General features: G+C 40.4%; 1 protein-coding gene across 1 annotated transcript in view; it reads left to right on the top strand.

The window, feature by feature from the left end:
- LOC118431047 (glutamate receptor ionotropic, kainate 2-like) overlaps positions 1–16,197 on the top strand; it is a 20,434-nt gene extending 4,237 nt beyond the window's left edge. The window contains exons 3-9 of the mRNA XM_035842127.1: positions 3,251–3,454; positions 3,983–4,200; positions 5,350–5,485; positions 10,820–10,949; positions 11,797–12,225; positions 12,643–12,797; positions 15,799–16,197. Of these exons, the coding sequence (XP_035698020.1) occupies positions 3,251–3,454; positions 3,983–4,200; positions 5,350–5,485; positions 10,820–10,949; positions 11,797–12,225; positions 12,643–12,797; positions 15,799–16,152 (1,626 nt within the window). The 3' untranslated portion in view covers positions 16,153–16,197. The remainder of the gene's footprint in view (positions 1–3,250; positions 3,455–3,982; positions 4,201–5,349; positions 5,486–10,819; positions 10,950–11,796; positions 12,226–12,642; positions 12,798–15,798) is intronic.
- Positions 16,198–20,015: the final 3,818 nt, after the last annotated feature.

Genomic DNA, 20,015 nt, shown 5'->3' on the forward strand with positions numbered 1-20,015 from the left:
TCTAAAACTGAAATAAGTTGTGGTGACTATGAAAGTTAACAACTCCATGATGTCCTCCACTTGGAGCTTGGTTCTGTTCTTGAGGTCAGTATCAGCAAGTAGTCTATCCTTGATGATGTTGAGAGTCTCTGGCACTGGAGTGTTAGTGAAAAGTGACACTACGTCATGAGATACAAACATCTCACCCTCTTCTACTATGATACTAGCCATTTCTTCGGCGAGGTGTTTGGAGTTTTTGATATGGTGCTCAGTTTTCCCAACCACAGGGGCCAAAAGGTCAGCTAGCGCTCGTGACGTATTGTAACCGATCGACCCGGTGTAATCTACAATCGGTCTAAGCGGGTTGTCGGGTTTGTGTATCTTAGGAGTAGCGTACATTCTAGGAGTATTCTCTGCCGTTGGATATAAGTATTTATACTGCTCTTCCGAAATTTTCCCCCCATCTTTCAGCCTCTTTAGAATGGCTAGCAGCTTACGTTTATATTTCTGTGTTGGATCTTTTTCGAGTTTCTGGTAGGTCTTTTCGTCGGATAACATGCGGTTTACCTTTGATTCGTAGTCTTCTGTGTCCATAATCACTGTCGCTTTTCCTTTGTCCGCTGGCAGTATCATAACATCCTTGTCCTTCTTCAGCTGTTGTATGGCCTTTCTTTCTTCTTTGCTGATGTTGGAAACCGGGAGTTTTGCCTTCGTCAGGACTCCTGCAACCTGCGCTCTGAGCTGTTGTGCCTCGGGCGGCGGCAAGCACAAACATGCATTTTCTGTGGCGACGATGAAATCCCATCATCCGCTCCACCAGAAACTAGGAGTAATCAGAACGCTGATGGACAGGAGCAAAACAGTGGTCACAGAGGAAACAGACAGACAACAAGAGGTCAAACACATCAAACAAGCCCTGTCACTCTGTGGTTACCCAGACTGGACTTTCAAAAGAGTGCAACATCAGTCCAACAAACCCAAACCCAAGAAAGAAAAGAAGAAAGAAGAACAGAAGTCCAAGGGCATGATCATCATACCTTATGTCAAAGGCATTACAGAGACACTTGAAAGGATCTTCAGAAAACATGCCATTGCCACGGCAGTTAAGCCCAAGACCACGCTCAGAAACTTGTTGGTGCATCCCAAGGACAGACTGGAAGACTCCTCTAAAACAGACTGTGTCTACAAGATTCCGTGCAAAAGTTGTGACAAGGTGTACATTGGAGAGACGGGCAGGACTTTCAACACCAGACTTGAAGAACACAAAAAGGAGGCACAAAACAGCAAAGGCAGTGCATACACAAGATCTCAGAAGAAGGCAGCAGAACAAACAGAGAACAAATCGGCAGTCACAGACCATATTCATAGAAACAATTGCGTAATAGACTGGGAGGGGGCAAGAGTCATTGACAGAGAGGAAAACAGAAGAACTCGATGGATTAAAGAAGCAGTTTGGATCAGAAAATCAGTGCCAGTCATGAACAGAGACGAGGGGGGATACAAGCTGAGCCACGTCTGGGATGGCATTCTTGCTGCTGCAACGCCACCTACATCGGCTATAAGTAGCAGCAAGAAGTAGTTCCCGTCATTCCACCCTGATGATGGTGTCTGACAGACACCGAAACGTCGGAAGTAAGTTATTTTCTGGTTGTGCTAAAAGAACCTTACTATATGAATAATTGCCAACCTGATGAAGTTATTCACGGAAAAATTAATATCACATTCACAAAAGTTTCAACTGGTCCGAGTAATGAGTAATCAATTGTTCCATAAGCTTTTGGGTTCAATCTTTATGTTATCATTTGTAAGCGTTTTATTTATTCATTTATAAACTGCAGGGTGCATTTCATTTTAACAGTACAGAAAGATATGATCCTTTTTAAGAATGATAAAAGAATGGTAGAAATCCGATATAGCAAATAAACCTATCACAAGTGAATTAAATAATGGATAAAAGTATATTTGTTTAATTTTTATATTTTGTCTGTTAGAAAGGTTATCAACATTAACTTAACACCCCCTTCCTTCAATCATTAACCAACAACGATATATGTTCAAAAATATCGTTATACTATGCCATTAGACTTTATGTGATATGGCACTTAGAAGATCAGATCTGCCATATCCTTTTACTACCTTACTACCAACGACGTTATCCATATACTACATTACAAACAGCAATTGAACCAGTCGTCAAGAGTGAAGAGTCGGAACATCAGATGCTTTCTTAAACAGAACATCAGATGTTTTGGTATACAAAATAAACGAAACAAAAAAATATCTTGAAATTGACTAAGAGACGTATATGAAGCATATGGCAAATATGTTTACATGTACTAGCAATACCTGCGTATTAAGAGGAAGTACAAATAAAATTGGTGGGTTAATGTTTTGAAGCTGTTAGATGGATTAGTAATACGTGACTCTTTATAGATCGCAATTTTGTCACTCTCAAGATTGAAGCGGTCTATATTAGATGCTTATTGTTCATTTCCGCTATTAGACAAACCTATTCCGTAAACATCAAAGCCTCAATCAAACTTTGGAATGAATTCAAAACATTTTGCAGACTACACATCGTTTGGTTTGTTTATAAACGTCTTAAGCTAGATAATCTATGTTAATTGCGTCTAGTTAATACTTTTTCATGTTTAGATTACTAATGGTTTATCAAACTAGACAGAAAAAACGTAGACTATCAATCTATTGGTGAAGATATATTGCAAACATTGCAAGTCGTCAAATATACCTCAATGCCGTGTTTATCATATCATATTGTATATAATAGGCGAAATTTAAAACCTGGACTAACAGAATAAATACGGAAAACTTTTACGGATGGTAGCATTAGTACTGAAAGTGTGAAATCGTGATGTAGAATCGCAAAAAAAAATAAACGGATTTTTAAAAATTCCTATACACCATAGGATACACAAATTCTGTCATAAGTTTTGGAATTTTGGCTGACGTTCGCAGATTTCTACCGAATTCCGCAGAATTCTAAGAACTGCCCATGTCTATAAAGACTTTCAATTGCTACCTAGACATTTTGTTTCATCATACACGTAGACAATACATGTAACTAATTTCTTCAATCTTTTATATTTCAAATTACTAAGTATGAATATATGTATTGTCTCATTATCACAATTATCGCTCTGGGTAGATAGATATGTAGTGAGGACATAATAGAAGTACGTTGAATATTTCTCTACTTGTTCTGTTGCTACATGTAGTCATTAGTCTTTTTCTTTCTTCATTATTTCCACAGGAGCGACCTTTCATCATGATAAGAAGCGACCCCGAACTTAAAGGAAACGACAGGTTTGAAGGCATGTGTATCGATCTCCTCAACGAGCTCCAGAAGTCTCTCAACTTCCAATACAAAATCTATCTGGTGCCGGATGGGAAATTTGGTTCGCAAGATCCCATCACGGGCGAGTGGAACGGTCTCGTGCGAGAACTACTTGATGCGGTGAGTAAGATTATATGCGGCAATGTATGGGCAGATTTGATGATATACGGTGCCTTCAGGTAACTCAATTCTCCAGATAGATATCATATCATAGGACCACACTACACACTACATTACAATGGATCACAAAAAGCAATCATCGTGGTGCTCATAATGTTCCTGAAATGACCAATTACCTTTGATGATACTGATAATCTTCGTGGTAGATGATAACGGCCTTCGTATTTCCATTTTTCAAACAGTCGATTCTAAGCTTTAAAAATGTCCTAAAAAACTCAATATGTACCTATAATTTAATCTCCAAGCAAATCCTGCAATGGCATAAGATAGTACCAAACTGGCCAAGGAGTGTAACCATCCCGAAGTTGTCCATTTGCCTCGTAGCGAAACATACTCCCAAGCCGGCTTGATTCACTCCTCTGCCAGCTTTTGATACTATCTTATGCTACCATAGGATCTGCTTGGAGATTACCCATCATTAGCAAAGTTCCAAAATTGACTCTTCAATTCCCAATGTCTATTCCCCAGAAAGCTGACCTTGCTGCAGCAACCCTGACCATCAGCTACGAGCGTCTCCAAGTCATATCCTTCACCCAACCCTACCTGGACCTCGGCATGTCCATACTGATGAGAAGTCAGGACCCCAAGAAGAATCTCTTCGCCTTTCTGGACCCTTTTAGCCCAGACCTGTGGATAGCCTTTGTATTGTCAATGATCGTTGTGTCCTTTGGGGTCTGGTTTTGCAGGTATGCATACTTTTTAAAAACCTATGTATAAAACTTCTGACAACTTGGTGCCACAATCAACTCTGCCTAACATTATTTTACTGAATGCTACAAGACAAACAATTGAAATTATCAAAATCACGAAGAAAACAAACTCCTAACAACTTGCAACGTACGCCAACTAGCAATTACTCAAACAACTGGATAGGATTCTGGAAACGGTCAGACGTTTCAGACGTTTCGTCAATGAATAGTTGCTATTTGGCACATCTAATTACCTGGGTGTGTACCTTCATCTATATAAGTTTTAACATAACTAAGTCAGCGAAAATTATATTAGTAACAGAAGCCATCATGTTGGTAAACATAAATACAACAGGAGTTACGTGAACAAATCCAGCACGATCGAAGAAAACAAATCAAAATCATAATCCTTAATCATGTCCTTCACCTGTATATGTCAATGACATGAGGTTCATTCATTGCAATGCTAGACCGGGTGTTATAACATATAGCCGTGTTAAGGTTTTATGACTAACGTCAGTTTTAGAGCTGTGTACACAAAGGACTAAAGATAACTTACAGCATGTCAAACAGTAGGTTTCATGGGGCCATGTAAAACTACTCATGTGGCAGTGAAGGAGAACGTGCCTTTTGCAAGCTTTCAGAAATGCCTTTTGGCCAGACATTGATGGATTTCGCAATTACACAGGGATCTTCTTCTTTATCAGGCGGTCGGCATGTCTTAAATATTTAGGTCGTTTCAGCGATTCCATAGGCATCATCGTATTTAACCTCGCAGTACAGTGCCATGCATGCGTGCTCATTAAACGACATCCGAGTCGGATGAAAACTGTCTCATTATCACCGCACGAAATCTGATCTTGACTTAAAGCATTTGTAAAGCATACATAAAAGCTTGATTTTGTTAAAGACGCATATTTACGCATCCTTTAAGAAATTATTAAAGATTGGATTTTGTGCAGTGTACAGTCATTATGAACAAAAACAGTGTTTAATCATTCTCAATAGGATACGTAATGAATACGCAAATCATACATTGATGGAAAAACGCAATCTTTACGCATTAGATATCGCACAGTGTCTGTGTGTCATTGAATGTGAGTCAATGAAAGATTTTTAAAGATAAGTCTTTACGGTGTTCTACAGCACTTTCAGTCCCTACGGACATTACGGCGCGTATGCTCAAAGGACCGACCCACAGGATACGTCCCAGGAGGAACTGAGTAACAACCTCAATCTGTGGAACTCCTTTTGGTTCGCCTTCTCCTCCTGGATGCAACAGGTTAGTTACCCTTTGACAAAGATTTAAACACATACACACAACTAAAGTTCAATTAGCTTGGGGAAATTTCGAGACGAGCTCTGTCTCTTTGTCAACCTGGAGGTCTCATCTTGGAGTTTCTTTCTTACGTGACGTTTGATGGACATCGTCCCGTGGCAAGACACAGTTATACACAGGTCTCAGATAGTGGCGCCCCCTGTCCCTGTTCAAAGTGCTCTTCTGTCGACGGATCTGAATGGCCTCTCGCACACCCCCGCAAACCAGTCCGGATCCTGATCAGGAACTTACGTTAGTTATTCTTAGTAGAAGGCATAGTGCTTTTGGTTTTTGTTTGGGTTGGTGCGTGTTTAGGTTAATGTCTGTGAATGTAGTAAAACTCATAAAGGACTTGGCGAATTTTGCTAATATTTAGCATGATTATTGTAACTTCTACATGAGAGCTTAAAATGATGAGATGTGGGGCTCCATGCGGCTTGTTACGGTACTGTAGCGGAACCTCGCTGGAAAGATGGTATTGTCATCAATGTAAAAACATTGGGTTGACGATAATGATATTAAGGGTTTGGGTGGGTTGTATCTTGTATCTTGTACAACTGCTGTGTCTATTCAAAACTACGTAAATGTGATCTATATGCCGTGAGTATTGTCTCGCTATCATTTGCAAAATTTTCAATTTTTTCAAATCTACCAAATGTCAGTAAACAGAGGCTTAGAAAAAGCAAGATAATTGACATGATTAGCCGTTACTTGAACTTAGCAACTACATGAAAACACGAATGGATAATATTGTGCAAAAATTCTCTGTTTGAACCAGTTTTAAATTATTTTGTGGTTGGCAATATATATTTGCATTCATGTGGTTGATGCTGTAAACCTCTTGTAATGAAAACCCGAGTCAATTAGTTTATTGTCTTCAAGATTACTTCCAAAACACAGCTAGCAATGAAATGCAATTTAAAACTGAATGTATTGAATCGATTGTCGGTGTAATAACTGGTGTATCAATGATATACTTTAAGCAAAACAATACTTTGACCAAATATGAAAATAATTGTGATAAAAAATAATGCCAGTCTAAATAAACCTATCCTTTGATGTACTTGCAGCCTACAAATCCCATTTTCCGGTGAAGGCGGACCATTTTCGAGAAGCTTTTATGTCCTATCTCAACATCGTGTACACGTCAGCGGAAATCGCGTTAGATAACTGCTTGTAAATCCACCTCCTGCTGAAAAGTACAAGGTCAGCATGAGCAATTTTGACCATTATAAACGTTCCTCCGATCTTGTGGTCTATCAGGGTCAATCCAGGTCCATACCCGATCTTATCCCGGTGGTTACGTACCAATTGGAAGGGCCTGCGGTTTTATCCAACGGCTCACGCTGGGGCTGTATAGTAGTTATCTACCATCCATTTACCTTACAGGTTGTACTTGTTATACACATGTAGGAGTCCGGTGCAATGGCCAAGTGAGTAGAGTATTTGCCCTGCATTTGATTGGTCGTACGGGGGTTCTAACATCGGCCAAGTCATACCAAAGACTTTCAAACTGCTCTGTCTGTAAAAAAACGGGTCTTAGTGGTAAGTGTGCAGATGTTGACACACCGGCGCACCAAATCCGTAGGTGTTTTTTGCACCTTTAGACAGATTAGTCGTGAGACTCGGCGGGCGTCACTCCACCGTCATGGAGGCAGGGGCATGGCGAGTATCGAACTCAGAACGCTCTAGCCGTTGCTCCACACAGACACCCCTTTATCTGCTAGCATTCAACATTTGGGAAAACTAACGCTAAAGAAGTTGAACACACATCTTTACAAATAGACAAGCACTCTTGTTGTAGTGATTGCACTCAGTTGTCCGCCTAGTAAACAAGTGGTCACCTGTTCAAACTGTCGTCGGTGTGTCACTGAATACTCGGTTCCACATCCTAGCATTTCATAACCTTTTGGGGATGACCCGAATCAAAGGTGTACCCAAGGATACAGCTCAGTTGCAAAAATAAAAATATAATTTTGATAAATGGAAAAATAAATATTGAAAAATATTCCACCTGTGCCAACTTTCCTGACCTGATAAATTTCATGATGAAGTCAATCTTTTCATTCATTCACAGGTTTGTATAAGTTTTCTTTTTCTAAAGTGTGCCATGCATACAATCGAATCCACCTGTCCTCAGTGAAAGAAAATACATGAAGTAAATCTCTAAAATGAGGAGCAAAGTCTTATCTTTGCTACTTTGTATCCAAAGTTGCACTTTCTATTACCATAAACCTTTTGTAACAGTGCTTTTGTTTATTCACCACACGCAAGCACGTTATTGGTCATTGTCGGTAAGGCAGGAAACGTAAATGTTAAAAGTGCTTGTGTTAAACCAACTGTGCTGATTGTCGTCACGCTCTTGAAGAATCTAGTACTGTCAGAACGTGGTGGCTAACTTGGCGCGTTATATCATAGCAGGAAATGAAGTAAATCTTTTTGGTCATCATCATTCTAAATGGTAGAGGTTACAATCTTGCTCTTACACTATCATTTCACTAAGGCGGCGACCTCGTTGCAACCTCGCAGAGACCAACCGCGATCGCTAAACGAATTTCATTTTTAGAAAAGCGAATCTTTTTACCCTTTGTGTGTTATGTTGTATTTTCAGTCGTACTTTTACATTTCACATGACATTTTATTATGAAGTAAATCCCACTTTTAATTAAGTAAATCCAATAAATTCAACTTATGTCTCAGCAAGGTCGCAGTGAGGTCGCCGTCTAGTGGAATGGGGTTCTTGATAAAATTTAGTAACAAAGATTTGTTCGGCTTGTAGAAATACCAAGCTCATAATGCTACAAGCTTCTAAAGGTACAACCGACTGAACCTGCTAAAGGTTTCGTTGTAGATTCTAAATGTCACCACCGTTCAAGGGTAAGGCGGGGGCGTTTCTGGATAACAGCCCCTCCTTCAATAAACCAGGAATAATACTCGCCATTTGGGAGGTTATTACGCTGTGAGTCTTTGATGTTTCAGTCAATCGTGGTAGCGACCCCTGCCACGGGGTACGGTGGAATCTTCAGAGTTCTCAGGTCAGGTTATACGGGTGAAAAATTACCTCGGCTGTGGCAGTAATGGTTTCGTTATTGATTGCTGCAGCCGCTGGCTGCGATTGTGAACACCAGAGTGGACGGGGCGTACTCTTTTTGAATACTCCTGGACGATCAAGATTAAAATCACCATTTAAAGGAACAACTCCCTCATGTAGGAAACGCAGGAGTATTCTACTAAATCAAACAGAAAACAGCACAAAAGATATTCTCCAAGCAGATGTTACGGAGGATAGTGGTGACCGCGAGATTTTTCAATTGAAACATCGCGACCACTACTACAACGTACACGCTACTTGTAGAATATCGAGAAGAGTGTCATTATTTTTTTTTGCTTAATCATTCAGATACCCCACTTCAAAACCACGAAATCTATAAGTATGCTCATTGCTGTCTGTGAATGTACTAATCTATATAACTTTTTCTTATCGGCAGTCTCTAAGTACCTGCCATTATTTGATACCTTTCACTAAAAAGACAAACGTGTCAAGGTATTTCAGTCATTGCATTGGTCAGAACGGTATTGGAAAACTTCAGTTGCGGAATCCCATTGGTCAACTGTGTACACTTTGATGGATGACATCATCAACCTTGCATTTTTAATCGATGTGGTCATTGAATGCAATGAAGCAAGTCCCGATAGAAAATATAGACGTCCTTGTAGTTAAACAAGATCCATCGGGTCTTTCTAGAAGTCAAATTATATATCGTTTTCAACGTAACAGTTTCTTACCATAGGTCGGGGACCTAAAATACATAATTCACACTTTGTGCCCTTAATAATCAGATGGGAATTGAGTGGTGGCTGGCCGACCAATTTTTATGCATTGTCTCAGGAGTGTTTTTACAAGAAGTATCACCTCACTTCACCTGACCTAACCTTTAGTATCTCATGCGTGTACGATAAAATACTCTTGAGCAGTGAACCCTGGTATGAGATGACCCACTGTATGATATCTCAACTAGACAACGTTTATTTATTCATGTAAGAACCTATAGGATGGTCTCTGACTTATCAAAATCATAACAAATCATCGGGAAGTGGATTAGTTAACAAAAGCTGAATTGATTAAGCATCCACAATAATGTAACATTGGCGGATTAAAATCCATGCAACGGTTTACGGTAAATGTTCTGTGTGTAAATGAAGATATTACGAGAATTATTTTACCTCAAGATTGTTTTACTCTAAATCTAGTGATGTTGTGAGACGACGATGTAGCTTATCAATTCTTTAAATCACTTTGTTATGAATAGATGATAAACCTTTCTTGACAATTTATCCTCTTACAAGTTACGTACAGATCGTGGTAATGAAGCATATTTGGAGTGTTATGATACTAGTAATATGATATTTTACTACATCTACATTATGACTGATATATACTAGTACAAGCTCAACTACCAATGTCCTTCCTTAGACTTTACTAAGAACGTTTTAACTTTTTAACTAACTTTCTAAGACAGTGGCAAATGTAAGGACAGATTGGGCTACCTAATTTCATAAGCAATATGACCTAATAGATAATATTTGAATACCGAAAACTATAGACCGTTGTCTTGTACATCATGTACCATTGAAGATATTTATCTCATTGTAGCATTATTTTAAATAACGAAATTCTTCTTTTTATCTGGGTTCCATCTTTTTCTGTAAAGTCGCATTGTCATGCAGGATATTTCTTGACTTGGTGTGCCCCCCACGGTTTTTATGTTAGCATGGTAAGCAGAGATCAAAGAACTTTTCAGGCTTCCCAGGGGGTGGGTAGGTATCAACCTCACATGCATTGTCAAACTACTTATCTTTTGGATGAAGGAGAATTCTTGTTACACAACCAGTGGGTACTTATATAGCTTACGTTTCGATGTCTCTCAGACACCTTCGTCAGAGCTTCTAACTGGAGTTCTGCTTCTCACCGCTATATGTAGCCGATGTAGGTGGCACTTTTGTGGTGAGAAAACAGTCCCAAACGTGGCTTAGCTTGTATCCTCCCTCGTCCCGGTTCATCACTGGGGTTTGGGACTGTTTTTTCACCGCAAAAGCGCCACCTACATCAGCTACATATAACGGTGAGAAGCAGAACTTCAGTTAGAAGCTCTGACGAAGGTGTCTGAGAGACATCGAAACGTAAGCTATATAAGTACCCACTGGTTGTGTAACAAGAATTCTCCTCCATCCTATATTCTACCAACCTGATGAAACTATTTTCAGTACTTATCTTTTGTGTAAAACTTTTCTTTCCAGACGGAGGTCGCGCCACGCTCCGTGTCGGGGCGTATTGTAGGAGGGTTGTGGTGGATGGCGGTCACTGTCATCATTGCCACCTACACGGCTAACCTGGCGGCCTTCCTCACTGTAGCACGCATGAGCAGTGGTAAGTCCCCCATTCTACAAGACGGCGATCGCAAATACTGTAAATGCATTTAAGTTCGCGGGGATTTAATTTCGCGGTAGCGGGAAAGGGGACTTTTCGCGGTGGTTTTAAGTTCGCGGTAAAGTGGTCACCGCGAAAACCGCGAACATTAATCCACTGCGAACTTATCTGCATTTACAGTACTTTACGCAGGGGCATCCAGCGAAGAAACCGCCTGTCTGGATGTACCCTGCTTTCCAAACCGTCACCCTTAGTTCCTGACCACCCTGCTTATAAATATTAATGAGCTTTCCCTTATATATGCGAGACACCTTTTGAAAAAAAAAGGCCTAATCTCTGATTGGCTGACAGATGGTTTGGGGTGGGGGGGGTGCGTCTACAGGAACTAAGTGACGGTTGAGAAAGCAGAGTACATCCAGGCAGGCGGTTTCGCTTTTGAATGTCCCTGCGTAGGAGGATACGATCGCAATGCGACCTCACTGTGACCTAAATTGTATCCTTGTATTTCTTGATCTTATATTTGGAATATGAGGCAAAAGGTTTGACTGGAAAAAACATAAATTTAAAAAAAAAATGTTTTGTTTTAATCTACGACTTCGAGTAAAATGTTAGGTTAAATGTTAGGTCGCGGCGATGCGCCTGCCCTTGTACAATAAATGTGTAAGGAAGCTACTCAGAACATAAGTAGCACAAATGATTAAACGTTACTTATCAATATGCAAGGGATTCGCCATCTTCCTTTTGAGCTCTGAAGGGTAGTCACGTGACTTGAAAATACAAGGTCACACGGGTCGCAAGCAAAAGGTGAGAGTGACGCAATATCATCACAGACTCTCGTTCTCCACAGGTATAAATTCAGTTGAAGATCTGGCCAATCAGAAGAAAATACCATATGGAACGGTGAGCAACAGCCAACCAGAATCCTTCTTCGAATTTTCCAAGATCGAACACTTCGCGCGGATGTACGACTTCATGACGTCACGGAACACCTTTGTGGAGACGTCCGAAGAGGGGATCCAAAGGGTTCACGACCCGAACGACGACTATGCCTTTATTTGGGACTCGGCTGTTCTGGACTATGAGGCCGAGCAGGAGCCGTGTGAGATTATGACAGTAGGAAGACTGTTCGGGAAGATAGGGTACGGGTTCGGCCTCCCCATGCAGTCTCTCTACACGGAGAGGTTCTCACTGGAAATCATGAAACTGAGGAAGTCGGGGGAGATCGACAAACTGAAACGGAAATGGTACGATGGGCCATGCAAGCATCAGATTTCTGGTGAGTAAGATTTTAAACAAAGTTCTTTATACGTGTTTTACTCAATATACATTGACTTTGTGTGTTTTTTTTTACGTTATACTTTTCCACAAACTATCCGGTGGCACATAGTGTGGGCACTGTTGAGGCACTGTTAGGGTACGGTGGGGAAACCGTGCGTCATTTTTAAACTAAAAAAACAACGTCGCTTTTTGGTTCGCTTACTGCGCCTCTAGGTTCCGTGGGGCACCTCTATGTTCAGTGAATGTATATCTGCGTTATCGAACCCCGTAGTGCCGCAAGCGTGCCCCAAGTGCAGTAAGATACTACCTTTACGCGTGTGCAGTGGTACCTACCCCAAAAAACTTTAGATGCACCCACCGACATAAATTCACATAGATCGAGTATTTCGATGATGTTATGTCCTATTTTCCATAGGAGCCGTGACTACCGCTGCTGGGAACACGCTAGACTTCAAGTCCATGGCGGGCGTGTTCTACTGCCTGTTCGGGGGAGTGATGTTCGGGTGTCTGGTCGTCCTTATAGAGTGGTGCGTTGCAGCACACAAAGAAGTTCATCCTCACAAACCAGAGGTACGTGACTGTTGCTGTCAAACCTTTTTGTTGTGTTTTAATATAATTACATTCGCCAATAACGTTTTTTTTTTGGCATTTACTGCCTCCAGAAACGGGCAGTCCTCAGGGAACAGCTTATGTCGGATATCCAAAACACGGCCAAAATTATATGAAACAAGACGCATCCTGGATAAACAACGGTGTTTATCCAGAACATGCACTTGGGGGTGGAGCTTCCAAAATTTTAATGAATGGTTGATGATGATACTTCAATGTTCACATACGCTTACGTATCAGACTGTCGTTTTCCGTGTAGCGACACATTCTGGTTAGGTTTTAATAGCATCCAAACGACGTCCCTTTGCCATACAATGCTCTGTCTGCATCCTGGATATCCAGTACACGGCCCGAACAGGAGGACGCGTCCTGGATATCCAGAACACGGCCCAAGCAGACCTGATTTTACAAATAGACACCATGTGCCTGGAAGTTTTGGGAGTTCACAACATGTCAAAGCTATATTTAGATAGTTCATACTATCAACTTCTCATTACTGACCGTACTTTATACCATGTAAGTATGCAGGACATTGCAGATAATTTGATTCCTATGGTAAACTGTATCTTTGTACCTGTCCTGATTTGACCTTACCATAACAGAAGGTATCTCTCTCCATGTGGAGTCTGACAATGCAAACATTGTCCCTGGGGTTGAGGAAAACTACGTTTGCGTGGGATCAAATGGTATTTAGTTCAGGTTTGCCGGAAATTGAAGTGTACATCTGGGTATATTGCGAGCTTGTCTGGCGTGATTGCGGGATAAAAATCCATACCGATTAAGGTCGGAAATCTAATATGCCCTCCTCAAAACGGTTTTGGAGAAACTCAAAGATACATTTTCCTCCTTCAGTTGATAAGGAACCAATCAGCGTCAAGCTTTGTAAATGAGGACGTCTTCTTTGTGCATTATTCTGTGTGTATCAGTCTTAATATAGGACTTGATGAATCTAACTTATCCATCAGGTCTTTCGTTGTGTTTTCATTGATTTCAGAACCAAATTTCCAGAACGAAACGAACTTTTAGGTCGTATTCTGATTTCTTTTTTGCAATAATCTGATACATTGCTCCAACATTACTAGATCGAATCCGTTTTACGCCATGAACCATTTACAAAAGTTAGACTTACTTCCTTTGTTTAGACCCTTGTTGTGCCTAGTTACACATAGGTCAGTAGGTTGCCTTGCTATTTCAGTAACAGGAAAAGGGTAGCTATCACTTTCCATTTAACGTGCTCGATTGAACCTCCTCTAACACGGGAACCACACATTCCGTCCCTCCTAACAACAAATGAGCCCTAACCGAGATGTCTTATCCGGGATTGAACCGGAGTCTCCCAGTTTAAATTGATACCGGGATTTGGAGATCACTTGTGAACCACAAGGTCGATCCATTCATACGCTACAGCTGGTCGTAACTCTTTATACAGTTAAGACTTCTTAAGAGAAGGAAGTCTAAGAAGTCATTTAGACGGCGTCACATCAAAGAACAGTTTCAGAAACCAGAGGCGCCACTTTTGAGACCACTATTTGTTATCACAGTAAGAAAAGGACTGATCCAGAGACTGAGAAAAACGCCTTGTTGTGACAAGCCAATATCAAAGAAAGACATATTTTCGTTAATAACTCACACTTGGCGCCAGACAACTAATTTTCGACATAATTTACGTGTATTAAAGTTTGTTTCTCGCAGTCTCACAGCAATGCTCTATAAATATGTCTTACAATGTCTCTTTAAGTTAGAGCTCCAGTTGAATTTTGGGGGACGCTGATGAAATACATCAGGAATTCAAATAAAGAACGTTGCATCTTCTTTTTACACCATTTGAAGCTAGATTGTAACCTAGATCAGAATGCCAATTAAGACAAGCAATTTCCTTTTTACAAATGGATGCTATCCTTCGCTGTGAATGAGTCATCAGAAACAAAGTATACGTTCTGCGGAAGCTTTTTGTTGTTTTTTCGCAATATTGGTATGATCTAGTTTCATGATAACTATTAAAAGAATAAGAAATTATGCCAGGTCCAAAAAATTACGTATAGTATAAAAAAAAAACATTCACGGGTCTCAGTGGCAAGTGTGCAGATGCTGACACACTGGCAACACCAAATCCGTAGGTGTTTTTTGGCACCTGTCGTAGGTGTCATGGGGGCAGGGGCATGGCGAGTTTAGAACTCAGGACCTTCTGATTCTGACTCCAACGCTCTAGCCGTTGTGCCACACAGACACCCCGACGTATAGTATAGGGCTTCGAAAGTAGAACTAATGCACAAGACCCCAGTTCAGTGGGAAGTGATCGCGCATGTACCGTACCTCGACCAAAAACTAAATTTTTGTGACGCTTGATTTCGTAACTTGAATACTATGTAAGATATGAATGCATTTTTGATTGATAGACAACAAAATACACAAAATATTACATAAAAATCGTTCTTGATCAATGCAAGTTGTTGAAAGTTCTTTCAAATCTGTGATTGCCTCAAGTTGGGATGTTAAGGAATTGGAGAGTCACAACAAAGATGAAGAGAGTGTAAATGCTAATCTCCAATCAGATCTTGCGTGGAATAAGACATTATCATAAGCTGATAGGAGGAGTTTCGCCGTCAGAGGAGTAAATTGGCCGGCTAAACTCCTTCCCCAGCTTATGATACTGTCTTATGCCACGCAAGATCTGCTTGGAGATTATGTATATACTGGAAATTACAACACATACAACCACCCTTAATTCATAATCAATGTGTGACCCAATGATTGCATAATAATTACACAATTTGAATTTAAGTATTTGACGATGACCCGGTAAAGTTGTGCAGTATAGTAACAACAGAAAGAAACAAATATATCAAAATACTGTTTGACAACTTGATCGCCATTGTCGACTGCGAGTTTCTATGGCTCTCTGTGGTTAGTCTTGCGGGAAGTTTATAAAGAAAAAGTAATTTTCTTCTCCTTATTTCCACAGAGACCACGCTCCTTCTGCGAAGCTCTGCGAACCAGGATGGGTCGGATGTCTCAAGACATACGCGAGAACTGGTATCCATGGAAGTACTGTTGTCGCAGAAAGGATCGCACGGAAACGATCATTTACGACAAGCCGGCCATACAAAAGGAGATCACTCTCAGCAGCCTTCTCAGTAACGGTACTCTTAATAGAACCTCCGGAATAGTAAGAACAGAGGACCCTTGCATCGACCTATACCAGCAGCAAAACATCAGGCCATCGCTACGCAGGTCGAGAGCGACCTACGAGAGTTCAATAGAGGAGCCTCCTGAACAAGTAACAACCGACTCTTGTGAAAAGGACGACGTCTTCTGAACATTGTTCGTCGTCCAAATTCTTCGTACGAATTGGTCATCGGAAGTTCACTCGAATTCGTCTAAGACGATGCCCTAGAGAGGGGTAATGACTGCTTGAAGTCAGCGTATGGACTCCGGGACGACAGAGTATGGTTTTGTCGGTACATTTTGCACAGAAAGCACTGTGCAACGACTACAGTGATCATACTGTAAAGTGGGTATCCCACTAATGTTTTGTATAGTACCATCAGTACAGTGTCGTCTTGACTACCCGTCCCGTTGAGATAAATTCCGCTAAAAACAGGGTGAACCGATGTGCAAAGATCCAGCATTGCAGAGCTTTCAGAAAACACAAAGTTTTCTGTCAACATGAGATTCTCAGCAATGTCTCAAAACATCTCAAAGGCAATGTCAGAAATTTCAAAATCTTCAAACATCGTGATATCATTGAGCTTCAATATCCTGATACTAAAAATGACATCTTTCTTGAGCGTTGTCACGTAGAGAAATCCAGTTCCAGAAATCACGTAGAGAGATCCAGTTCCAGAAATCAAATGAAGTTTAGGTATGAATAAACGTAGTGCAGCAGGGCCACCATGCGGTTTACTGTAAAACTACACAGAGTACTGTACATTTGACCAACAGCCTATTGCTGCTGCAGTTAGTATCCAGATAGGAGAGTTACATTCTCGTACCATAGTATACTACATCTAGAAATGAAACTAAACTAAGCAGAATTTTACAAGTGCCAAGGATTTAACAAAACGATATAATCGCACACTAACAACCCCTTTGTAGCTAGATTCTCTTTACCGTAGACTAGCTGCCAAAACAGATACCTGCATCCCTATTGACTAACTGGTTATAGTACAACTGGTGTATGAAATGAGTATATAGTCGGTGCAAGTTGTACAGCATAAATATCTCAGAAAGAGTTAGTTTGCTTTTTCTGGCTTTGAAATAAAGCTCTGTACGTCGAAGAAGTGCATTGCATACAGGTAAAAGATGGTTCCGTGCATTTCTTGTGAACATCAGTAGGCGGCGTTACAAGCACATGTAAAATATTCCACTTAGAATAAGGAAAGGAAGACCATCCCATGTGGAAGGGTAGACATGTTTTTGCACATAGTACAATCTGAAGTCGCTGCCTAATTTTTTTGTTCGTTCATCGAGGAAGGAACCTCAACACGGAAAGACCTGGGTATGAACACTGCACATACACGGCACATGCTTCTATCTATTAGAACATTGAGCCAAGCAGCAAAAGCACCAAGAAACCATGTCCAACGGTAAAGTAGACGTTAAACAAGGACAACAACAACAACAACAAACATTGAACATATTCTTTATGAACATCAAAGTTCAACTATCTCTGTTTTCAACCTGGTAAATGTAATTCTTAATTAGGAATGAATTGCAACTTGCAACGCAAAAAATGACTCATCCAAATTGTCCACTTACCAACTCCATTCTTGTCAAAGAATAGACAATCGACTTCTTCTGTGACGTCACGTTATGCAGACAGAACACATGACTCCATGAGCAGTGTGTCAAAAATTGCAGAAAGACTATATCGCCTCCCGTCTCTGTTGTATGCATTTTTTTGTCCACAGTGCTTATCAATTACATTTTCCTTTGGAACTGAGGGTCAGGATGACTCTGTATGTATGTGTTGCAAATACATAAGAGGTTGTGAGTTTGCAAGAAACTTTATACCCCCTTTCCACTAGGACGGCACTCTCGCCGCGCTCTCTTTCTGACCTAAAATTTGACATATCGCTAAACGGCTTCTTTAGAAAAGAAACTAATTTTTTTTTTACACTTTTTGTGTTTTTTGTCCTCTCAGTCACACTTTTTCATGCTGTATGATATCCCCTGTATGAAATCAAAGGTTACACATATCCTATTTACGTCGCAGTGAGAGCACATCACGATCGCCGTCCAGTGAAAAGGGGGCCTTAGTGTTCCTATAGTCTCTCAAATGTAGGTTTCCATTTTTCATTCTGCAATTTTTACGCATACAGTAATTGCGTCTTGCTTTGCAACCTAAGGCTTTCATGTCACTTTCTTCATGCAAAAAACATGAAAGACTCATTTTACACATAGCGATTAAACCAATACTCTACACTTCCTTGCGTGAAAGCGGTAGCAACCAATAGGAAAGGGCGCACTCATCACGTGTCTAGCTTGATGCATCTGACCAGATGTTCGGTCACGGGATAAACATTGAGAAATACGGCAAAAAGGGCGCAGTAATGTACATATATAATTCATAACGACGGCCTTATAACGTTGCCCAAAGCATCTATTTGAGCGATTAACGGTGAGACCCAGCCACGTCCTGTCGCAGGTTTATCGTCCAGCGAGGCACGCCTTCATCGATCATTTCATTTTTACGGAGCGGACCATAGTGAAACATTTAGAGGGTCGGGACATCGGTTTGAATGTTGTAACAGCTACAGTGTTACAGAACTGCTAAGTGTACCATTTTCACATTTACTTTTATGTTGGAAAATTGATACATTATAGTACAGCCAGGTACCCATATGAGTGAGAAGGATAATCCAGTACCTCCTCGAACAGCTACAGGGCAATTGTACTTCGCTCTCGAAAGACAAATGTATCTAAACCGCTACTTGGATGCTTTTCTCGGATTCGAACCGAGGTCTTTCAGCTCCTAAATAATTGGAACCAGGAGCTGAATTGTTAGGGTTCTACCAAATTGATCTACAGGGACATCCTTAGTTACCACTTCAAATCGTACCTTAGACATTGCTGCCTTACAACTCTTAAAAGTGAAGGCCAGATACACCATTGACAAAGATTTTCGTAATTGTGGCAGATGTTTTGAAGGCAAGCAACGCTATCAATACAGCAAGTTGAGTAAAATACATGTTGACATTGTCATCCATCAGCGCATTGAAATTAATGTTAATACTAACACATTTTGACATACATTCGCTCTATTTCTTCGAGATGAAAATTATATAACGTTATATTACCATATATGTAGCCACCAGAGTATTGGTTAATATTGTGGACAGCGCAGGTATAATATGGAATTGACATCAATTATTACTAGGATCGATAGACATTTGACATTTGATCGGTAAGTTCTAGGCCTCATCTAGAACTAAGCTGCACAACTTGGACTTTGTATGATTCATTAGTATAGAGCCTTCTTACAACATGCACAAAGTTTCATAATGTAACGATCATAACTTTTGACAAGAAACGTTGGGTGAGAGAAAAAGAAAACGAAAAAGATGCACACTTGAGTTGCGACTTGAGATCTGTGGGGGAACTTGCTCTGTTAAAAGTCAGGTATCTACTGCTTCCTGGTTGTAACAAGAAGAACTTTATTGCATGATAACTGTAGAGGATACAGTGTATGGCAACCTGTACATACAATACATACAGAACAGTTTATCTACATGAGTTACTAGTATCTAAAAATCTTAGAAAATAATCTTTTTCATACATGGTATGTAGTATTAACAACCAGGCAAGCATTTATGCTGGTTCAGGACAGTATAATATTGTCTCGTTTTTTAAATGAATTATATATTATAACACGAAGGGAATCCTCGTCAAGCTTTTTTTTTTCGAAGAGATCGTGACATCAACATGAGTTACAATTAAGACCCTTTCAACTCTCATCCCAGTTGACCCTCAGTTTTCTTTCCACTTACGTACAGCTTTTGAAAAGGACGTCTACTGGTTCAGTGCAGTGGATATTCATGAAAGATCCATACTTTATAATTATGCCCCGTAATTTGAGTTGTTCATATTGTTTATTGGCGAGACTTAGACCTTACTCAACACCCCTCCGTAGATATGATGTAAAAGAATTGGCAGGTGGGGAATATTTTATTTCTAGAG

The sequence above is a fragment of the Branchiostoma floridae genome, chromosome 14 (genome assembly GCF_000003815.2).
Source record: "Branchiostoma floridae strain S238N-H82 chromosome 14, Bfl_VNyyK, whole genome shotgun sequence".
Taxonomy (NCBI): domain Eukaryota; kingdom Metazoa; phylum Chordata; class Leptocardii; order Amphioxiformes; family Branchiostomatidae; genus Branchiostoma; species Branchiostoma floridae.